The 19,440-nt window shown below is 44.3% G+C and overlaps 1 protein-coding gene across 1 annotated transcript; it reads right to left on the minus strand.

Moving 5' to 3' along the window:
• Positions 1–653: 653 nt before the first annotated feature.
• On the minus strand, positions 654–10,019 carry NPS (neuropeptide S). The gene is made up of 4 exons (XM_065746610.1): positions 9,965–10,019; positions 7,356–7,377; positions 3,406–3,478; positions 654–1,690 (listed from the first exon to the last, which is right to left on the minus strand). Exons 1-4 carry the CDS (start codon positions 10,017–10,019, stop codon positions 1,481–1,483), a joined length of 360 nt encoding a protein of 119 aa, XP_065602682.1. The 3' UTR covers positions 654–1,480.
• Positions 10,020–19,440: the final 9,421 nt, after the last annotated feature.

The following is a 19,440-nucleotide window of genomic DNA, read 5'->3' on the forward strand; positions in this document are numbered from 1 at the left end:
ACACTGCTTCCCAGGCTGTGAGAGCTTGGGGCCAGGAGTTTGCACCAGCAGGGCATTTGCAACGCCTAAAATCACAGCAGCCAGCATGAGAGAGGGCGAAAGGAGTGAAAGTGCTTAAGCAGGCTGTAAACACATGATGTTTCACTCCTTCAGTATGGATATGGGCAGAGAGGAGTGGTCTGAAACTGGAAGAGGGGAGGATTTAGGTGAGACGTGAGAAGGAATTCCTCTACTCAAAGGGCAGTGAGGGCCTGGCACTGCTGCCCAGAGCTGTGGGTGCCCATCCCTGGAGGTGTTAATGGCAGTGGACGGATGGGCCCTGGGCAGCCTGAGCTGGGGGGGGGCACCCAGCCCATGGCAGGGGTGTGGGGCTCAATGAATTTGAAGGTCCCTTCCAGTGCAACCATTCTGTGATTCTCTGATTCTATGATAAAGAAATAAAGACCTGCTCAGGTCGCTTTGCTCCAGAGTCTCGTGGTGCAAAACTCAGGAGTGGAGCTGCTGGCAGTGGCAGGAGGTGACAGTGGCACACAGCCTTATTCTGACTGAACGACAACCTCCTGCGTTACGATACCTGACGGGGAAATATTATTAAGGGTCCACATACTTATTTATTATTATTTTAAGTTTCAATTCAAAATGCACTGCACAGACCATTTTCAACATTTTCAAAGCAAGGTTACAGCTTGGAACGTCGCATTTGGAGGAGATAGCCACAAGGTGAAACACAGCAGATGAACATCCCTACACACAACGCTTACATATTTTCAGACCAAACGATTCTTTTATGAAACTCTTTACAGACAATTAAAAAGAGCATTGTTAGTTACTGTGCCACGACTGCAGCCATGAGCAGAAACACGTGTCATCAGATGTGTGTTCCCTACACAAGTCAACTGGGTGAGGCAAAGGGAGCTGCTGGCAACCCGCCTCAGTGTGACCTCCCAGGACTCTTCTGGACATGAGATCACACATCTGAAGACATTATTTCCCAGAAAAATTATGTTCAGTAATGACATTACAAAGAACCCAGAAGCTGCAAGCGGGACCAGAGTCTGTTTCAGTCGTAGCCCTTCACACCTTTCAGAAATGAGAAGTTAAACTCCCTGTAGATCGGTGCAGGAGCTGCCAGAGCAGCTGCTGGCAATGAGAGGGGTCGGGACAGGACGGCTGCCTTTGTGCTAATCAGGAGCTGGCTGATTGAATCTGTAGCTTTACAAAGAATGGGAATTAACCCAATGAAAACATTCATTTCCATACAAAACTTTATGATACTGCAACTTTGGAAACAAAGCCCGTTCTGAGCGGCTCCATCTGCTCCGCTTGGCTTGTGCTCTTTGAAATAAACATCTGTTTACAAGATGAAGACGCGGGGCACATTTGTCTCTGACGGTTTTATCAGAGAAAAGCACGAAAGTGATCTTAAGCACAAACTTAGGCATGGGATGCTAAAAACGAGAGTACGGTTTGGAACATTTGTTTATGACTTTGCTCTTCGAAAGGAAGTTTTTTTAATTCCCGACCCCACACCGTTGCGAAAGGACCGTTTGTTGAGAGGCATCTCCACGTGGGGCTTTAGGAGAGCCAGTTCTTCGCTCCTGCCCACCTTGGCTAAGCAGCTATTCAGCAGCACCAGGCAGTAATCAGATTTTCCGTACAGCTGGCAATTCAAATAAAAAGGATTGCTGCTCTGAAGAGAGAAAAAAAGAGAGAGATAAGGGAAGGTAAAATTATGGATTTGTGCGGTTGACAGGGTTTGTTCGGTATGAAAAGCAAAGCAGAAACACAAAAACAATTTTTGCTTAGAATGACAAGTATGAACTGCTGTTTGCTCGGGGTTTGTTGTACTCAAAAGCAGATTTTTTTCATAGCTTCATAGAACGCGTAACTGACGCATCTCACGTTTAAAATCCCAATGCTGCTCGAATGATGTTTATGAAATGAATTGTTTCCTGTGATGCTGACCTGTTGTGACATGCAATGTGGTTTCCCTAGAGTATCATGCATATTTATTGCTATAAAATGAGATTTCGTTCAGTTAGCAACGTAACAGCATCTTGTTACCACTGGTGTGAACTCATTCAGCTTAAACGACAGATAAGAGAAAATGAAAATACCTGCAAAGCAGAAGTCTGAGGGAGGAAGCTTTCCAGTAGTTATGATAGCAGTCACATTTAATAATGACAACATGGTAATAGGAATTGTAAAAAGCCTGGATTAAGACCCAATATAGGTTTAAGTACAAGTTCCTTTTACTGCACTTCACATCATAAAATGCAAACAACATAAAAACTTTAACAAACTCAAACTGCGTTTAAATTAACATTGAAATTAAACGGGAACATTTCCTGGCATGTCTCTGGACGTTGTGAGCATCTTTCATCATAACATGATTTACACACTCGTTGATGAGCTGCCAAAAAACAGAGTGCTCTCTGCCATCCCTTTAAACCTCTCTGTACTGCATCTTGCTCGGGAGATGGTTGCACGATCAGAAATGAGAGGTGATTCAGCATTTACACAAGTAAAACATACAGAGGAAGCAGGAGATAGATAGATAAAGCCTAACAGGGATTTCACAACAATAAAATAATCTGCTGTAAATGCAGCCAGAGACAGATCTCCTTAATGAAAACACAGCGATGCATAGCACAGCACAGGGAACCCACAAATCTGAGCTGTGACTCCAAGAGCTACTTCACAGCAATAAAGAAACAAGTCTTTGTCCAAGGCAGGAATACTGGACATCATTCGAAATAAAAATGTCTTATTCCACATTGGCAAAGTCTGAAATGGTGTCTATCTAGTTTGACCAACTACCTGTCATACTGCCTTGGTTGGGACAGATTATTAGCATTGTTTCCTTTAAATAGCATACTCACTTTGATGTCACTATTCAAGGAAGTTAAACAGCCCATAATACCAAAGTGGTGTTATCGATTCTGTAGAATAATTTTCGTAACTTGATATCTCTCCTCTACCTGTACATGTTAACAGCAGTGACTAACACCCTGACTGGTTTATAATTCACCTTTCAGGAAATGAAATAAATACATGTGTGTTACTGTGCCTACTGGACGTTGACGAGGAATGGAAAAAGAAATGGGGGGAGAATGACGTTTCCCTCTTTTCCCTGTGATATTTCAATGTTGGGAAAAGTTCTTCACACTCAAAATTGAATACGCAGCAAATTTCTTATATGATTATCCCAGAGGCTTGCATATTTTATTTGTAACTAAAGCAAAAACAAGCTCTGTTCCAGGAAAATTAGATAATATTTATTCAGTAGCTTTAGTAGAAGTTCCTTTGATTTAATAAAAAAATCAAACCAAACAGCAGCAACAACAATAGCTATATAAAATAAATGAAACATCCCATCTTCCAGTAACCAGGAGCATGACTTACCATGGAAGGGCCAATTGGGTAACCCGAGCACACAAACATTGCAGAGATCCAAAGGATGAAAAGAAGGTTTAACCTGCTTCAAAGAGAAATTGAGACCAGTTGAAACATGGAACAAAAATCAAGCAAAGCTCTATGCATATGCTTAAACAGAAAGCAGGGTATCTTCTCCAAATAGCAATTAAATTGCTGCATCTTTACCTGATCATTTTTTGCTCAGGAGTGCGTATGTATGTACATGCAGTTATAGTTATATTACCAAATTCCTCTGATATCCTTTCAGTTCTTTCTTAGATGACCATTTTATACCAGAGTTCAGGAGTGAAAATGTCATCAAAGCTGATTTTATTATGACTAATTGGTTCTCGTTTGGCCTTTTCTTCTTGTTAAATGGGAAAATGGCAAGAACACACATTCAGCTGCCATTATGAAAGTACCAATTGATTTCATTTAAAGTGTTCCATGGAAATGTCTTTCAAGTGGGTTTACTGTTAAGTCTGCATCATCATAGCAAACGTGGTCAAAGGTCTAAAGATTTCAAAAATGCACTTCAAGAATTTTTACCTCCTCCAACACACTGTATCAAGATCCTTAAAGCCTGTCTGCCAGGAAAATCAGTAGAAGTGCATTTTAAGTAGAAATATTCTTCAAAGAAGCTTCTTATAATTGAAGAAGATACAACGCCTAGCACGATGCGTTACAAAATACGTGGCTTTCTTTTTCTACATGCTTAGCTTTTGATTTTTCATTATTTTTAAATGCTTTTCTTACAACTCAAGTTCTTCGGACTCCATTTTCTTCTCTAGTGGGAATACAGATCTTAGATCACGTTAAGTTTATCCACTCAAGTCTTCTGTAGTATTAATAAACTCCACTGACCTACGTCAAAACATAATTTATTGTCCAAGAGCATTGTTTTCTACTGCTACAAAATTAAGGGTAGTGCAGCATTTCAGGGTTCTATTGGTTCAGTTCTACAGTGCTGTAAAAAACAATAAGGTCTCTGCACAAGTTCCTTCACCAACACCAGTGAGGCAATGCTGAAAAAAAAAATATGTATTTTCTTTTCCCTTAGAATGAAAACGCTAGAAATCTTTTTTTGACATTCATGCAGTGGTAGACAGGTAGGCACCAGTGACTCAGCAGCCTCGAATGTTGCGTTGCTTTGGTGTATACACTGAAAAATCAATGTACAAGGGCTCCAGATGGGAACTCTGCGAGAGCCTTTGGGGAGACCTAAGCTTTTATAAATTATGGCAACTTTACCTGGAACATTCAGTTGCCTGATGTGGTTGCATTCAGTTCTAAGAAGTACAGAGTAATAATGCGGAAGATAAAGCTGGAAGAAACACAGTGACATTTAAGAGGTTTTAAGTCTTCTTACAGGAGAAGTCATCATTTGATCGAAGGTTGTGTTTAATATATTTTCATTATCACTGTCCATAGAAGTGCTGATCACTCCACTGATCGATATAATCCTCTAATTCTTACTCTTTTAAAAAGTGTTTACCATTGCTCAAAAGTAGTTCAAAGTCCTTCTAAAGACTCCTCCTGACCAACAGAACTACAGAGACAGAAGATGAAATTAGCTTGATTTAAACATCATAGTAAGCAAATCATTTATAAAAACCGTCTGGAGAACGTTTGACTATTTCCATATTCAGTGTATGTTCTCTTATTCACCAAGAAAATCCCTTTGCTTGAATTAAACATTCAGTGTGACTCGTACAGGACCTCCAACTCCAACCAATAAGTGGATTAGCCCATGTTTCTGCTGCAAAGAAAAGCTCTTCAGGTTGGATTCGGTCAGAGCAAAGTTTAGCATCCAGTTCTATTGTATCTGCATTAATTTAACTCGATTTCAAATCGAAATTAGCCTTCTCACAAATTTATCATGAAGAGGAGGAACAAGAATAGCTCGTGATTAAAGTTTAGGATTTCTAGGTTCAATGTGGAGCTGCACCTTAGGTATCACTGCATAAACTCTGGTGTATTACTGAGCCTGTACCCTCTATGTCCACCTTTATCACATACCTATGAAACAGCATGTTTGGTCACATTTCTAGCTGACAAGCTTTGGACGTGAGGTCTATAGGCCCCTTCAGCAAGAGGAGGTAGCAAGAGGACAACCAAGTGAGGCCATCCAGCAGCTCCCAGGGACTCCCAAGGAGATGAGTTCCACCATCAACCTGGGCAGGAGGCTATGTTGGGTTCCTGGGGCACAGCAGCAAGTTACTGAAACTTCTACCAGTGTAGGAAGACTGTTCTTGTGTGGACTGCTGAAGGAAGGAGAAAAAAACCCACAAACAAATATAGTCACTAAGGGTGTTTCATACGGAGAGCGGGAAAGATGCTCACAGGGTAGCAAATTTCCTTTGCAAAACCAATCACATCTGATCTGAGAATGACGAAGAAATCTATGGTTAATCTGAGGATTTGTATTTCATTCATGCTCACATGGTAAGTGCTCACAGTAAGACAATAAGATATACTTTTAGCAAAATTCCTTATACTGTTTTCTGCTTCCAGTTCTGGCTGAAAGCCAGGGAAGGTCAACCTCATCCAGATTCCTGTTCTTAGGATCTGACTCTCTCATAGGGAAAAGGGAAACCATGTTTGGGTTTTTCACTAAAAAATCCAAGAGCAGATTTCACATTTTCAAAGGCTTCGACCAGCTGAGCAACCTCAAACTGTTTTCACTCAAGGCAGATGCAGCTTACAGTTGAGCTGTTATTGAGCTGTTATTGAGATGTGACCAACCCCAGACCTGGGAATTTTCCTCTGCTGAGTCACACAGAAATGGCATTACCTGAGTGGAGTGAGGATTCAGAGTCTCACACTTGCACCTAACTTTATTTTTTCCTAGGTATTCTGGATGCAATGTAATGCACCAAAGGTGCTATTTGCATGCATAAAGCATATGTGGAAATTCAGATACATTCAAGATATTCCCACTTCAGGTTTCGATGAATCAGGCTTAACAGTACAAGTGGCAATTGACATTTCCATCTTCCACTTTGTCTGCAAAGCACCCAGCCTGAGGCCCTGTCCCCAGGTAAGGTTCACCGATAGATATCATAGGTTGTATGAATCATTAAGAAACATAAAACATTTTCAGCATCCTTAAAATTTGCATTTCATGAGAATAAATTAGCAGCGATAGCTTCTACTTCCTGCAAAACCAACAACAATCACCTGTTGAACTATTAACGGGATAGTGTATTGCATCTAGCTCTTCTCCTCCTGCTTCTCTCCCAAAAAATAAAAGACAAAAAGCCATTGTGCTTATATAATTAACGAGATTCACAGGCCTACAAGAAACTGATATTTCTCTCCTCCATCACAATAATAAATCTGAAGTGTTTAAGATGGCATTTCACGCCTTCACTAAGGGATCAAAATAATAAAAGTGAAAGCATACACGGTCCATTAATAACGCCAAACATCATAAAACCAGACTAGGTTAGTAGTCTGGATCAGGCCAAGGTGCCAAATCTTCTTGTTCCCCTCTAGGATGTCCATGCTGAGCCAAGGCAGTGCATGCCCCTGCTTAAAAGGTGCACGGCTCCTCTTCAAAACATTATCGTCCATGCAATTCCACTACGACTAAGCCCATGTTAGCAGTGGATAAGCAGTGCACCTTCTGACATGCAGGTTTGATCTATGAGGAGAAAAAATAAAAGGGCTTCCCAGTCTCCCAGTCCTCAAGAGTGCTTTGTGAGGCCAGATCCTCACCGGTGAGGAGGCGTGCAGAGCACATGGGGTGGTGGGCTGCACAAGGAGATGGTGGAGGACTTATGGGCACCACAGGTCCAGGTGGCTGCACATCTTCAGAAAGCTTCTGTGCCAGCAGAGCCAGGCATGTCACTGCCACAGCAAAAGGGATGGAGCCGCTGCCTGATTTCCTGTGCCAGAAGTAGAAATTAGCTTTAAAGTCACATTTTCAATCCTACCTCAGACAGGAACTGTCATCGGCTGCGTCATCGTCACCATCCTCAGCATTTTAAAGCCTAAATCATCATCTATATTTATATTCCCTTTCCTGGTTGAAGTACACAGAGACGATGTGGGCAGAGACGGCACGAGTTTCCTTACCCGGCGCTGACGGTTTCACTTCCCAGATCAAACAGCGCAGTGATGCGAAACCCGCGCCAGACGTCACCGCCACCCATGGGTGGCAGCACACAGAACTCTCTTGTGCTCTCCCAGATCCACAATCATCCCCTCCACGTCTCCCACGGCCTCCACCTTCATGCCACGTTATGGGAAACGACAAGAACAGTGCTTTTGGCAAAAACATACTTAAGCACGGCAGAAAATATTTGGGGTTTATAAATCATATCGCATTTGTTGTCAGCTCCCCTAGCGTGCCTTCAGAAAAAGGATCTGCGTGAAGAGCAGCAACATGAAAAACAAGCTCTCATTATGCTGCCTGCACCGTCGCCAAATGTTAAAATCATCTGATAATTTATCTGGAGAAAAAAAAAATAGCACACCGGACCAAAGTTGCTCAACCCATTAAGGAGAGACTCAGCAGCTGAAAAGTGGCAGTAATTAACATCGTTGCTGCTCTTATTTGTGCAGGCCAACGTAATTTATGCATTCAGAAACTTCTCAGATAGATCCTGCAGTGAGCTGCAGCCTAAGAAGGGATGTCAGCGCTGAGCCAAAAAGACACCTGTCAAAGCTGAAGCTCAAGTTCAGCTCAGATGGAACAAAGATCTCGATGATCTAAGGAAGTATGAATAGTTGCTGAAGTGGAAGCAAGAATGAGAAATGGGCCCAGAAAGACCAGAAAAAGGCAATGTTTTCTGGCAGCGGTGAGAAGAAAAGGACGTAGGACATTCTGATGTGATTTAAGAAGAAGGGATCAAACTTTAAAGGAAACAAGGAAAGCCACTATAAATAGTATAAATAGCACTGAATTGGCTCAAGCAAATGTACATATTTTAGCCTAAAGAATTGCTGCACAAAACCATTTTTTTCTGCTCTCTCAGTCCTTGAGATGCTGTTCAAATAAGCAGTGCGTCACTCAGGAATGGAAATGGGTGATGTACAGTGAGAGTTGGTCAGAGCTAACCCAGTGGAGCAGCTATGGCTGGGAAATAAAAAGCGGGGCACAGAACTGCAGGCCTGCAGTAGCTGTCCTTCAGTGAGAGACCCAAAGCATGCCAAAATGCTCACCAGGCCACGAGGAGCTGAATGGCTCCCACATGGGCAGATTTTACACACTCCGGAGTGATCTTCGAGGTGCAAACAGGACAGCTGGATTCTGTCAGTGGTCTCATTTCCTGGACCCCCTTTAGTTGGGAAGGAAGGGAATTTGCCACTGTTTTGGTGCAGAATAATGAGAAGATATCAAGGTCACAACTCAGGAGTGGCTCTTTTCCTTCTGAACAGGCAATATTTGTGACGGAGAAAACCCAGCCGCTCCACAGATCAGCTCTTGGCATTTGTGAGAAGGGCAGCAAGGCAGCTGAAAGCTGCAACACAGGACCTAAAACACCACTGGGGAATAAGTGGTGACATCTGGAACAGCAGCAGGACGCGAGGAACACCTTTTCTTCAAAATTCAGAGCGTTTCCCATCTGTTCTTTATGCTCTTCTAACTCACCACTATTTTCTTCCCACTTGTCAGTGCCACTTAAATAAACAGGCATATTACAGCCTCTTTTGAGGAACTGTCCTCTCCTGCAAAAGCCTTTTGATACGGTCTTCTCCGTAACGACCTACTAAGCAGAATACAAAGGTAAGCTCTGCATTGAGAGCACACTGGAGCTTTCAGATTTCTTGGTAAGAAAATAAAACCCAAGTACCATGCTGCCTTGCTCAAGGGGAAGGGAACAGTGGCATCAGCCTCCTTTACTCTTCTGTCACTTGCAGGCAGTACTGAGCCTGTCGACCCCTCTCCTTTTAACATTAGGGTCTCCAAATTTGTTCTGCATGTGTTCCTCCCACTGCAGCAGCTAATTTTAGGAGTTATCAGCTGCTAATTGATAATCAAGCGCAAACACAAAATCCACTAATTGGAAAGCAGATACAAGCTTGCTCCAAAAAATAGGAAGGGCCACAAATGATGGAGGATCAGGATTATTCTCCGAGGACAAGATATGGGATATTCTCCAGCTACTCCCTACAGAAAAAGTGTTTAAGAGACAGTGCATAAATAGGACCATCGCTCAGCTCAGCATGATGCTGTGTTGACTCTCAGAAGCAAGCAGGTATCCACAGAAAATCCCTGTGACTCTTTTCCTTCCAAAGAGTCTGCCTGCTGACAGCCAGTTCTTTCATTGGAGTAGTTGTATTTCATGCTTTTAAACCCAATCCCCATCACACAGGTATACTGAAAAAACTTTCTGAGAGACTTCCATATTGCACTTTCAGTAAAGACTGAGTGAGTCCTAACCATGAGCAGTGAAGACACGCAGGGTGTAACTTTCAAAGGGGCTTAAAGCTTCCTTCTGACAGCAAAAAGCAAAGGGCAGCCACAGGACTCAACTACATGACAGGAAAGAGCACACCTGAGCTAACGCTTCATGGTATCACCATGGGCATTACTCACCTGGTCCTGAACTTTTGACAAGGACACGAGTGTGGCAGAGCAGCTGAGATGCCATCTCAGCAGGGTTTATGGAAGTAGGACAGTGCCAGGAGATGAGGTGATACTTCTATCAGCACAGAGATCCGGCACTGGGCTCCAGACCCCAGCTCGGACCTGCCCTCCTCCATCACTTCAAGAGATCTGAGGTTCTCCACACTTGTACAGCAAATTAAAAACAAGTGACAAAGAAAGAGAAGCTCACACAGTTCCCAGTCCCTTCATCGCAGCAGGAATGGCAGGACTTCAATGCATGTAAAAGATACCTTGAAACTCAAATAACCCCACCGTTCTCTGCATTGCCAAATTTCATAAGATCAGTATCATCTAAGCCAACAGGACAGGAGCTAAAAACACTGTGATTCAGCTCTTTGCAAGGTTCTGATACAAGGGCAGAGGCTCTCAACACATGCTCTTTGAAAGTGCTGAAGCTCCTGGCCTTAGGGCACATCTATACTGCGGGCATACCAGGCTAGCTTGGATGCTGATAACTGCACATCAAAGATGTGATGAGGAGTGCAACCCAAAGATTTCCCTTATCTGGAATGATTCACAGTTTCAGCACTGCTGTGCCTACTTGGTGCACATCTCAGAGTCAAAGTGTGAGTTTCTAAACAAAATTACACACAGTGATCTTAAGCCACACCAAACTGCTCCACAATCCCTGCAGATCTCACAAGGCATAAACTGGCTATTTCTGTTCCAAAAGTCAGAGATGGGAAACACGGAGTCTGATAGCTTTGAATTTCCCAGGGCTATTTTCTGACCTACAGCCCCTCCCATAGAGCCACTGACAGGAGTTGAGATGGGTTTTGAAGAAGAGCACACAATGTTCACGCACACTTCATGTTCTCCAGTGTCCTTTTGAGGTCAGTCCCACTCTGCCAGAATGAAGGCAGCACAAAAGGAAAACATATTTACTATGGTTACTGCCTTGTATATAGTGGTCTTTTGATCCTCACTTTTCTGACTTCAGCCATAGAGGAATCCTCATCTCTTGCACCACCAGCATTTCTCCTTGGACAGGGGCAGCTCCTGGCTCACCCACCCTCACTGAGCTGGGGTACATGGTGTTCCCAGAAGATCTCTGGTGTGATGTGGCAGCTTGTAACCACACTGTGCATCTTTCCAACCCAAGCAGCTGCACTGGAGGATATCAAACCCACAAGTTTAGCTACAAGGGGAAGCTTCCCAAACCAAACCAAACCAAACCAAACCAAACCAAACCAAACCAAACCAAACCAAACCAAACCAAACCAAACCAAACCAAACCAAACCAAACCAAACCAAACCAAACCAAACCAAATCAACCATTCTGCATTCTTGCCCTGCACAGGGCCTGCCCAGGGGCAGTGGCTGGCAGCAAACTCCCCAGCATGAGGGCAGCTGGCCAGGCAAAGCCTGCACCCTGCTGCAGATGGAGATGTTATAGTTGCCTGGGAAACCACTCCATGGGATCACTAAAATGCATTTTATATATTTGCCTTCAGATACAAGATTATCACCTTGTCTATGGGGAGAAAATCCTGACATCGGATAAACTTAGATTGGAACCTGCAAAAATCAATTAACTCTTTTGTGGTATCAGCCAAAACCTCACCGCGCTAAGCCCAATATAAAACGCTTCATTGTGCAACATGAGCCAGATCTTCCCCAAAAGTCGTGGGGGTTTGCAGTTAAAGCACCTCACTTTCCACCAAGAGACAGGTTTAAATCCACCAGTATAGTATGAGCAGTTGATAGACCTGGCTCAGGGAGACCTATAACGGAAGGAATGGGGTTATTTAAAGACTGAGAACATTTATTTAGAATCTACTCTGCAAATTTGGATTTTTTTTAAAGGATTTCAAGAAAAAATATATTCAATACTCACAGAAGTCAGCACCAGCAGCAGCCAGGTAGCTGCAAACCCAGCACGGATTAATGATTGGGTCCTTCGATATTCATGCCAGCACACACAAAATCCAACAGAATTTATGGTGAAGGAATTCCAGCTACTGAAAAAAAAAATGCAGTGAGAGACAGCAAATGCTAGTTTGGGGAACAGCAGTTTCAGCAGCAAGCAGAGAGGAGTAAGGAATTAAGGTTAGATGGCATTTCATCACAGTGTCACAAGCCACACAGCTGCCCAGGGGGTGGAGGGGTCACCATCCCTGGAGGTGCTGCAGAGCAGTGGAAATGAGGCACTGGGGGACGTGGGCAGTGGGCACGGTGGGGGTGGGCTGGGGATCTCAGTCATCTTTTCCAGCCTTGATGATTCTGTGATTCCATCCCGTGTCCAACCATCATGGGAGCTTAGAGGAGAAAGAGCACGGATGAGGAACAGACTATCGCTCACAACTTCATGCTTCTGGCAGGGGTTTAAATAAAGAATCCAGTGTCATTTCACTGCTTGCTTACCTTCAGTGGAAAAACAACGCTGTGTTTTAATCTGTCCTGTGGGTGTAGTCAGCTCTTAAGTTAAAATCCAGGCTTAATATCTTCTGCTCATAATTTAGGTCACAGGCTGGGAAGCAACACAGGAAATACAGAGAAATGTCGAGCTCTGCAATAGATGCTGAAATTCCATTCTGTGCTCGAGGCTCCCAGGGCATCAATTGCACACAGTCCTCTATGCTGAAAGAGCCAATTCTTGCAGCCAAAAAGGAGGCTGAAATCCCTACAGGATTTAAAACCTGAGCTACCAGGCCCTGCTAGGGTCTGCCTTCAATCTGTGAGCCTGCTCAACAAGCTCAGGTCAGCAAAGCATCTGTTCTTCTCTTACCTTGGAACGCTCCGTACCCTGTAGGCAGCTTAAAAAGCTGCAGAAAAGGAAAGGAGCACAGCTTGGAGCTGCACAGCAGCATTCAGCACTGCACTCACACACTTTTGCTGTTGCACAAGGGTCGAACAGCGTCGAATAGAGACATTAGAGGAGTTACTGGGATCATGCAGTTAATGCACATAGAAAATGGAAGAGGAGGTGTTTAAGCAGCAGATCGTGGCAGCATTACCCTGGGTGCATCCTGGTGTTGTTGGTTTTTTTCAAGTCTTTGGCAAGTGTTTCAGTCCTTCATTTAAAATAAACAGCAAATTCAAAGCAAAGCAAATCCCCTCCACTCCTGCCTCTGCTACACAAACCACAAGGTTGTATTATGTTCAGCATTTCAGCTGTGGCACTGTAAATCATCAGAGTTACATGCACCGTTATCATTCACTGCTCCGTGACTTTCTACAGCTTATTATGCTCATGCTCACATAAACTTAATTACACTGCACGAGGCAATAAACTCCGCCTGCCAGAGGATGTATCTCTTTCTTCTTATATTTATTAAATGGTGTTTATAGGCATTTTCACTAATTTATATTACAACTTCCTTGTTAAATATAACAGTAAAATATAATTGAATCTTCCATTCCTAATGCTGATTTTTATTGCTGGCGTATATATGTGTAAATCTGCGAACATCACAAAATCATTGGGAGTCTGAGGAGAATGCAGCACTCATCTGAGACAGACCTATAAGTTTGCAGCTCGGTTCCTGTGCAGAGATTGTTATCTGTAACATAACTGAACCTTTAATGAACTGTAACAGGCCCATTGCTGGAGCTGCCCAATGGGCAGCGTGAGCTGGGGGGGGGTTCCCACCCATGGGTCGGAACTGGGGCACTTTGAGGTCCCTTCCTTCCAACCCAACCATTCTGTGATTCAATGAACGGTGTGCAATTCATTCCTAGCAAAACTACATGTATTTTAAATATTAATGGCATCAGAGGAGAATGTGCTGTGCTGTTCTAGTTTGCATCTGAGGATGCTGGGGAGAACACGCAAGTCCACGTGCTCCAGTAACAACCAACCACTTCATGGAGCTGAATTAAAATGAGAAGCTCAAATTCCATTCTTAACGTACTCTTCTGCTTCTAGTACTGACTTGCAGCAGGCTCAGCAAGTAAAGTGCCAGTCTGTTGGCATGGAGGGGTGAGCAGGGAGCAGCTGAGCACATCCCAGGTTGACTTGGGCACCGTTCTTGAAGCCCCTCAGCCTTGTAGAGGGGCAGCAGCAAGGCTGCCAAGCTTAGTGAGACAGAGCCTGGAGGTCTGGGCTTCTGCCCTGCTGTAGGAATCCTCTTCCAGGCTGGGCATTGGCTGCTGGCATGGCTGGGAGGGCTGAGGCCAGCTAGCCTGTGCCAAAGGCACATTTCTAAAGCAAACACAGCTTCAGGATATTATCGTGACGCAGGGATGCCAATGATGCTGCCTAACCAGAAACCTGTGGGCTTTTTTTTTTTCCATCCATTTAGGCACTCCAAAAATCCCATGTAGCACCACTGCCAAAGCACCCGCGAGGGGAACCTGTCCCATCTGCTCACACTGCACAGGCACTGCTCCAGAAATGCAGCCACAGCTGCACAAAGCCATTCATGTTCTTACCTTTGATTCCCCCAAAGGTAAAAGCTGAAATACTCTGCAAGAGCTCTGTTCCTCCAGAAGACAAAATGTAACCCGAAAGAACCATGAAAATGCTTTTCCAGCACTGGGGAGATAATGACTTTTTTCCCAAGTGTATCATATCCCAAGTCAAAGAGTGAGAAAATAATCTGGGAAGTTGGATAGAAATTCTCTATTTTCACTATGAACCATTTTGTGATGAAGCTCAGCCAGCCAACGACCAGAATGTCAAGTAACCAGATAAAAGGCAACCAGCCATTGTTGGACAAAACGTATTTTTTTTTATATATATAACCACTTTTCCTTCCCAACCTTTCTGCAAATAAACTTCTCCACACATTTATCAGAGGGAGCGAGGTGGTGAAACGTAAAGCAATAATACAGAAGCAATCCACGCCAATTTGAAGGTAGCTTGGGCTAGCAGGTCAGCAGCATCAGGAGTTTCCAGAGACAGTTCTGGGTGGTGGTTAAAAACCTGAAAATGTCACAGGTTTCTTTTGCATCACATCAGTTGTTCCCTTCTCCTGTTGTATTGCCTGGAGAGAGGAAAAGTGCTTGGGCTGAAACGTCCTTGAAGCAAACCTGGTGATGCTCCTGCCCTGGGGGATGCTGTAAGAAATCTCTCTGTGTTCCCTTGCCTGCCTTTGCCTGTAGTAAAATCTATCAGCAATTAAGATTTTAGAACTTCGTACAATTCTTTTATGCTGTGTTAAGCCAAAAAAGAATAACTGATACTGTGATTAGTCCCCAAAAAGGGGACTACAGACTCTCTGCCATGGGAGAGAGACTGTATAGCAACAAACATATGGGCCATGTATGCTATGGATACAATACCAAGCCAATGATTTTGTGGAATACCAAAGGGACTTCAGGCATTTTTGCAAGTACTTGGAAACAGCAATCATTTATAAGTTAAATGCTTAAACGATCTGAGGTACTTTCTCAGCCTCTTCTCATAAGGGAGCTGTTCCCCGCCCTTTATCATCTTTGTAGCCCCCCAATGGACTCTTTCCAGCAGATCCCTGTCTGTTCTGTACCAGGAGCCCAGAACTGGACACAGTGCTCCAGGTGAGGCCTCACCAGGGCAGAGCAGAGGGGGAGGATCCCCTCCCTCGACCTGCTGGCCACGTTCTTCTTAATTCACCCCAGGATCCCATTGTCCTTCTTGGCCACCAGGGCACACTGCTCATGGCCAACCTGTCATCCACCAGGACACCCAGGTCCCTCTCCTCAGAGTTCCTCTCCAGCAGCTCATCCCCAACCTGTACCAGTGCATGCAGTTATTCCTCCCTAGATGCAAGACTCTACACTTGCTCTTGTTAAATGTCATCCGATTCCTCTCTGCTCAACTCCGCAGCCTGTCCAGGTCTCACTGAATGGCAGCACAGCCATTCCTCCCAGCTTCGTATCATCAGCAAAGTGCTGAGGGTTGACTTTATCCCCTCACCACAGAAGGGTACCTTGTCTTAAACTGGTGTGAAGTAGATGAAATTGAGGTCCTTTTCCACATTCGTATCACTTTGGTCCACATTTCTTCATGCAGCTTATCGTTATCAACACGCCAAGCATGGGAATGAACTCAGTACACCAATTACAAGAATGAAACCACAAAAAAATTGGTGCAACAGAACATCCATAGTGATTGATTACAAAATATACCCGTAACAATAATGTCAGTTATTTTAGGAAATAACATTGGCACCACCCGTGGAGGCTGAAGGCAGCAGTCAAGCAGCACAATACAATACCTGTGGTGACAGACACGGGAGCTTCGCCACTTTCAATTCCTTTGCCAACCAATACCTCCTCAACGTTTGCAATGAGTGTGTGTGTACAGGAGGGAAGCTGCTGTCGTGGCTGTCCATGGCCATTCACAGAGATGGAAATGAGAGCTGCAGGTGGTCAGCTCCTCTCGCTGCTGCCCACAGGATGATGTGCACGGGAAGGAAGGGGCAAGGCAGGTGCTGCTGTTATTCATCATGTGCTCATCAGCTGTGAGGGCTGCAGCACACCTTGAGCTGTAGGAATGATGCGTCCTGAGATGTACCTGGTACTTCTGGAGGAGGTGGAGGACAGCTCAAGCTGTTCCTGTCAGCACAGACTGTGAGAAAGGAGCTGTCACAAAACGGATGTCCCCAGAAATGAACAAACGTTGGTCATCACAGTAATTACATTGCAGTTTGAAGAGGAATGTTCTTCACATCACAGAATGGCAAATAATGCTCTTTTCCTGTCAGCCACTGGCAAAGGGCACAACAAACCCGTGGTAGCACACATCTGTGTGACAGGACCTCCCTTGCTGAGAAATGCTCCTCAGCAGCAACGAGGAAAATGCCACGGGACATCAGGAAGAAAAAGGAACAAAACCTTACTGTAGAGATGGATCTTCATGCTCATGCCCCTCAGCAAGGAGAAGACCTGTCAGTCAGAATGGCAGCATTGTGTCCATCGGGGTTTCTGAAGCCCACTTGGGCCACAGTGAAGGCTGTAGTAAAAATGCATTCATTTTTTCCCACATAATAGAATATCAGAGTTACTTTAGGCTCCTAAATAACATAGGCACAGTGTATAATAATCCGGTTTTTGCTCTTTTCTTAACAAAAAGTCTTCAGACGTGAGCACCCAAGTGGCCCATGCAGGACCTGAGCAGTGCTGGGAGGTCCCTGCAGTCCCTGCACCTTGCCCAGTGCCACCAGCAACTTCTGCACTTTGCCCAGCAGTGATACTGTGGTTCACACACTCAGAAGTTTTCTCAGCAAACTCTACAATAGGAGCAGCTCTGTGCTATGAATGTGCTACCAAGCCAATGAAAGGCAGGAAAATGATATTGTCAATGAAGAATTTGGGTGCTGAGAAGGTGGAAATGCCTATTTTTAAACCATACTTATATCCAAAATGACAATAAACACAATTTTAGCTGTTATGGATTTTGAATTTCTTGGTTGTTTTTTTTTTTTTTTCTTTTTCCTTTGCATCTGAAGAATTAAGAAGTGCCCTTCCATTCAGCTGGGATAAAAACACATTTAGTACAGATGCTATAAGAAAGCATATCAGTGAGCTGCAAAGTGATTATGCTGTACCCTTGGGCAATAAGGCTGTCATAAAATTTCAAAACAAGATGTGAGAATCTAGGACAGTTGTGCGGTTGGGTCACAACGTTTGCTTTGCAGTCACATCTCCTGTTTTCGAGTTATAAATTAAAACACAACATTTCTAGCATCAACTCACCCGCTGCCACTGCAAATATGCACAAGAGCATGAGCAGATCTGAGAAGCAGAGCATGGGATGGAGCAACAGGTCAACCACTGCCACCCAGCAAGGGGAATGGGGAACGTGAGCACTGGTGGCTTTAGCTCAGTGCAGGGCTCTGCAACTTGGGACCTGCTAGAAACAAAATCTGAAGTGCTGTGTGCATTACCCACCTGGGCATCGCAGCAGCATTACGAAGCAATTTAAGGTGTGAAAAATGCATGAGAAAAGGCAACTTTAAGCATCGAAACCTGAACCACACCCAGTTTCCATATTGATCCCTCTAATTCTACCTGAAACCAAACAAACAACGATCAATCAACCAACAGTACTTGATGGGGTCTCGGTTCCAGTCTGAGTTGAAGCCACAATGAACACCTACACAACAGGAAAGTGATTTTCTGCACCTACACAGTAGCAACTAACCCAATATTTATGTTTTTCACAGAATAAATGCCAACACCAGAAGGCCAAAACGAGAAGCTGGGTGTCTTGAGAGAGCACTGCAAGGGCAGCAGCAACCCCACGTGGGCAGGTTGGTCTCAGTGCAACACCACGGGGCCAGTGGCACATCCCATCCAGCACGCGGCGTCAGCAGAAACACAGCTCATCCTCCAGCAAGGAGGGTCATTTCAAAAGGTAACTGAAGTCTTTTTAGCCTGGACCTGTCAAAGTGCTTTGAGAATAATAGAGCTTGACATGCTGAAAGTTGAACGAGATTGGGAGATCAATCCCCGGGGTTAAGCCCCGGGGTTTGATTTCCAGCACAAAGTTTGTACTGCACTTTTATCAGGAGAGCATTGAATAAATACTTCCTATTACATAAAGGAAGAAAGGGAAAATGCGTAGAACCAAGAACAAAGTATTCAACATCTGGACTTTTCCCTTTACCTTTGTCAGAATGGTTGAGTCCCATTTCTCTTAGCAGCTACAGTGCACCTGATAAGAGCAACGTGTTGGCCTGTGGAGGTCATCTAGAATGATAAAATCAAACACATTTAGCTGAAAACTCTTCTGAATCCACCTTACACAGATGCTGCTGTGCTGCCATCTTCTCTGTGCTGCAGAGGCAGATGGAGGGATCTGCACTGAGAATTTAAAAGCTGAGGTAGTTGAGAGACCTGGTGCAATTCAGAAGGGGCAGGAAAGGCCACAGGAAAGGATGTAGGGAAAAAGAAAGGGGTCATTAATGGGATTTCCTAAAGAAAATATCTTCTCTCTCAAACTAATTTAGGGAAAACGATTGAGTACGAACTTCTAGGAAGGCACTGAAGGCAGAGAATGCTCTCAGATGATACACAGTGGATTGGCTACGGTTTGTCCAGCTTCTGTAGCTGAGTGTAAGAAGACTGTGAGCAGCATTCTGCAATCCATCCATTATCACAGAATCACAGGATGGCCTGGGTTGAAAAGGACCTCAAAGATCATGTAGTTTCAATCCCCCTGCTGTAGGCAGGTCACCAAGCACTAGAGCAGGCTGCCCAGAGCACATCCAGCCTTGCCTTGAGTGCCTCCAGGGATGGGGCATCCACAGCCTCTCTGGGCAACCTGTTCAGTGCATCACGGCCCTCTGAGTGAAACACTGCCTCCTCACATCCAATCTCAACCTCCCCTGTCTTAGTTTAAAACCATTCCCCCTTGTCCTGTCACTATCAACCCGTGTCAAAAGTCATTACCCCTCCTGTTTATATGCTCCCTTAAAGTATTGGGAGGGCACAATGAGGTCTCCCTGGATCCTTTTCTTCTCCAAGCTGAACAAGCC

This window comes from Cyrtonyx montezumae, unplaced genomic scaffold, assembly GCF_038088225.1.
Source record: "Cyrtonyx montezumae isolate F1298 unplaced genomic scaffold, pur_monq_1.0 scaffold_4, whole genome shotgun sequence".
Lineage (NCBI taxonomy): Eukaryota > Metazoa > Chordata > Aves > Galliformes > Odontophoridae > Cyrtonyx > Cyrtonyx montezumae.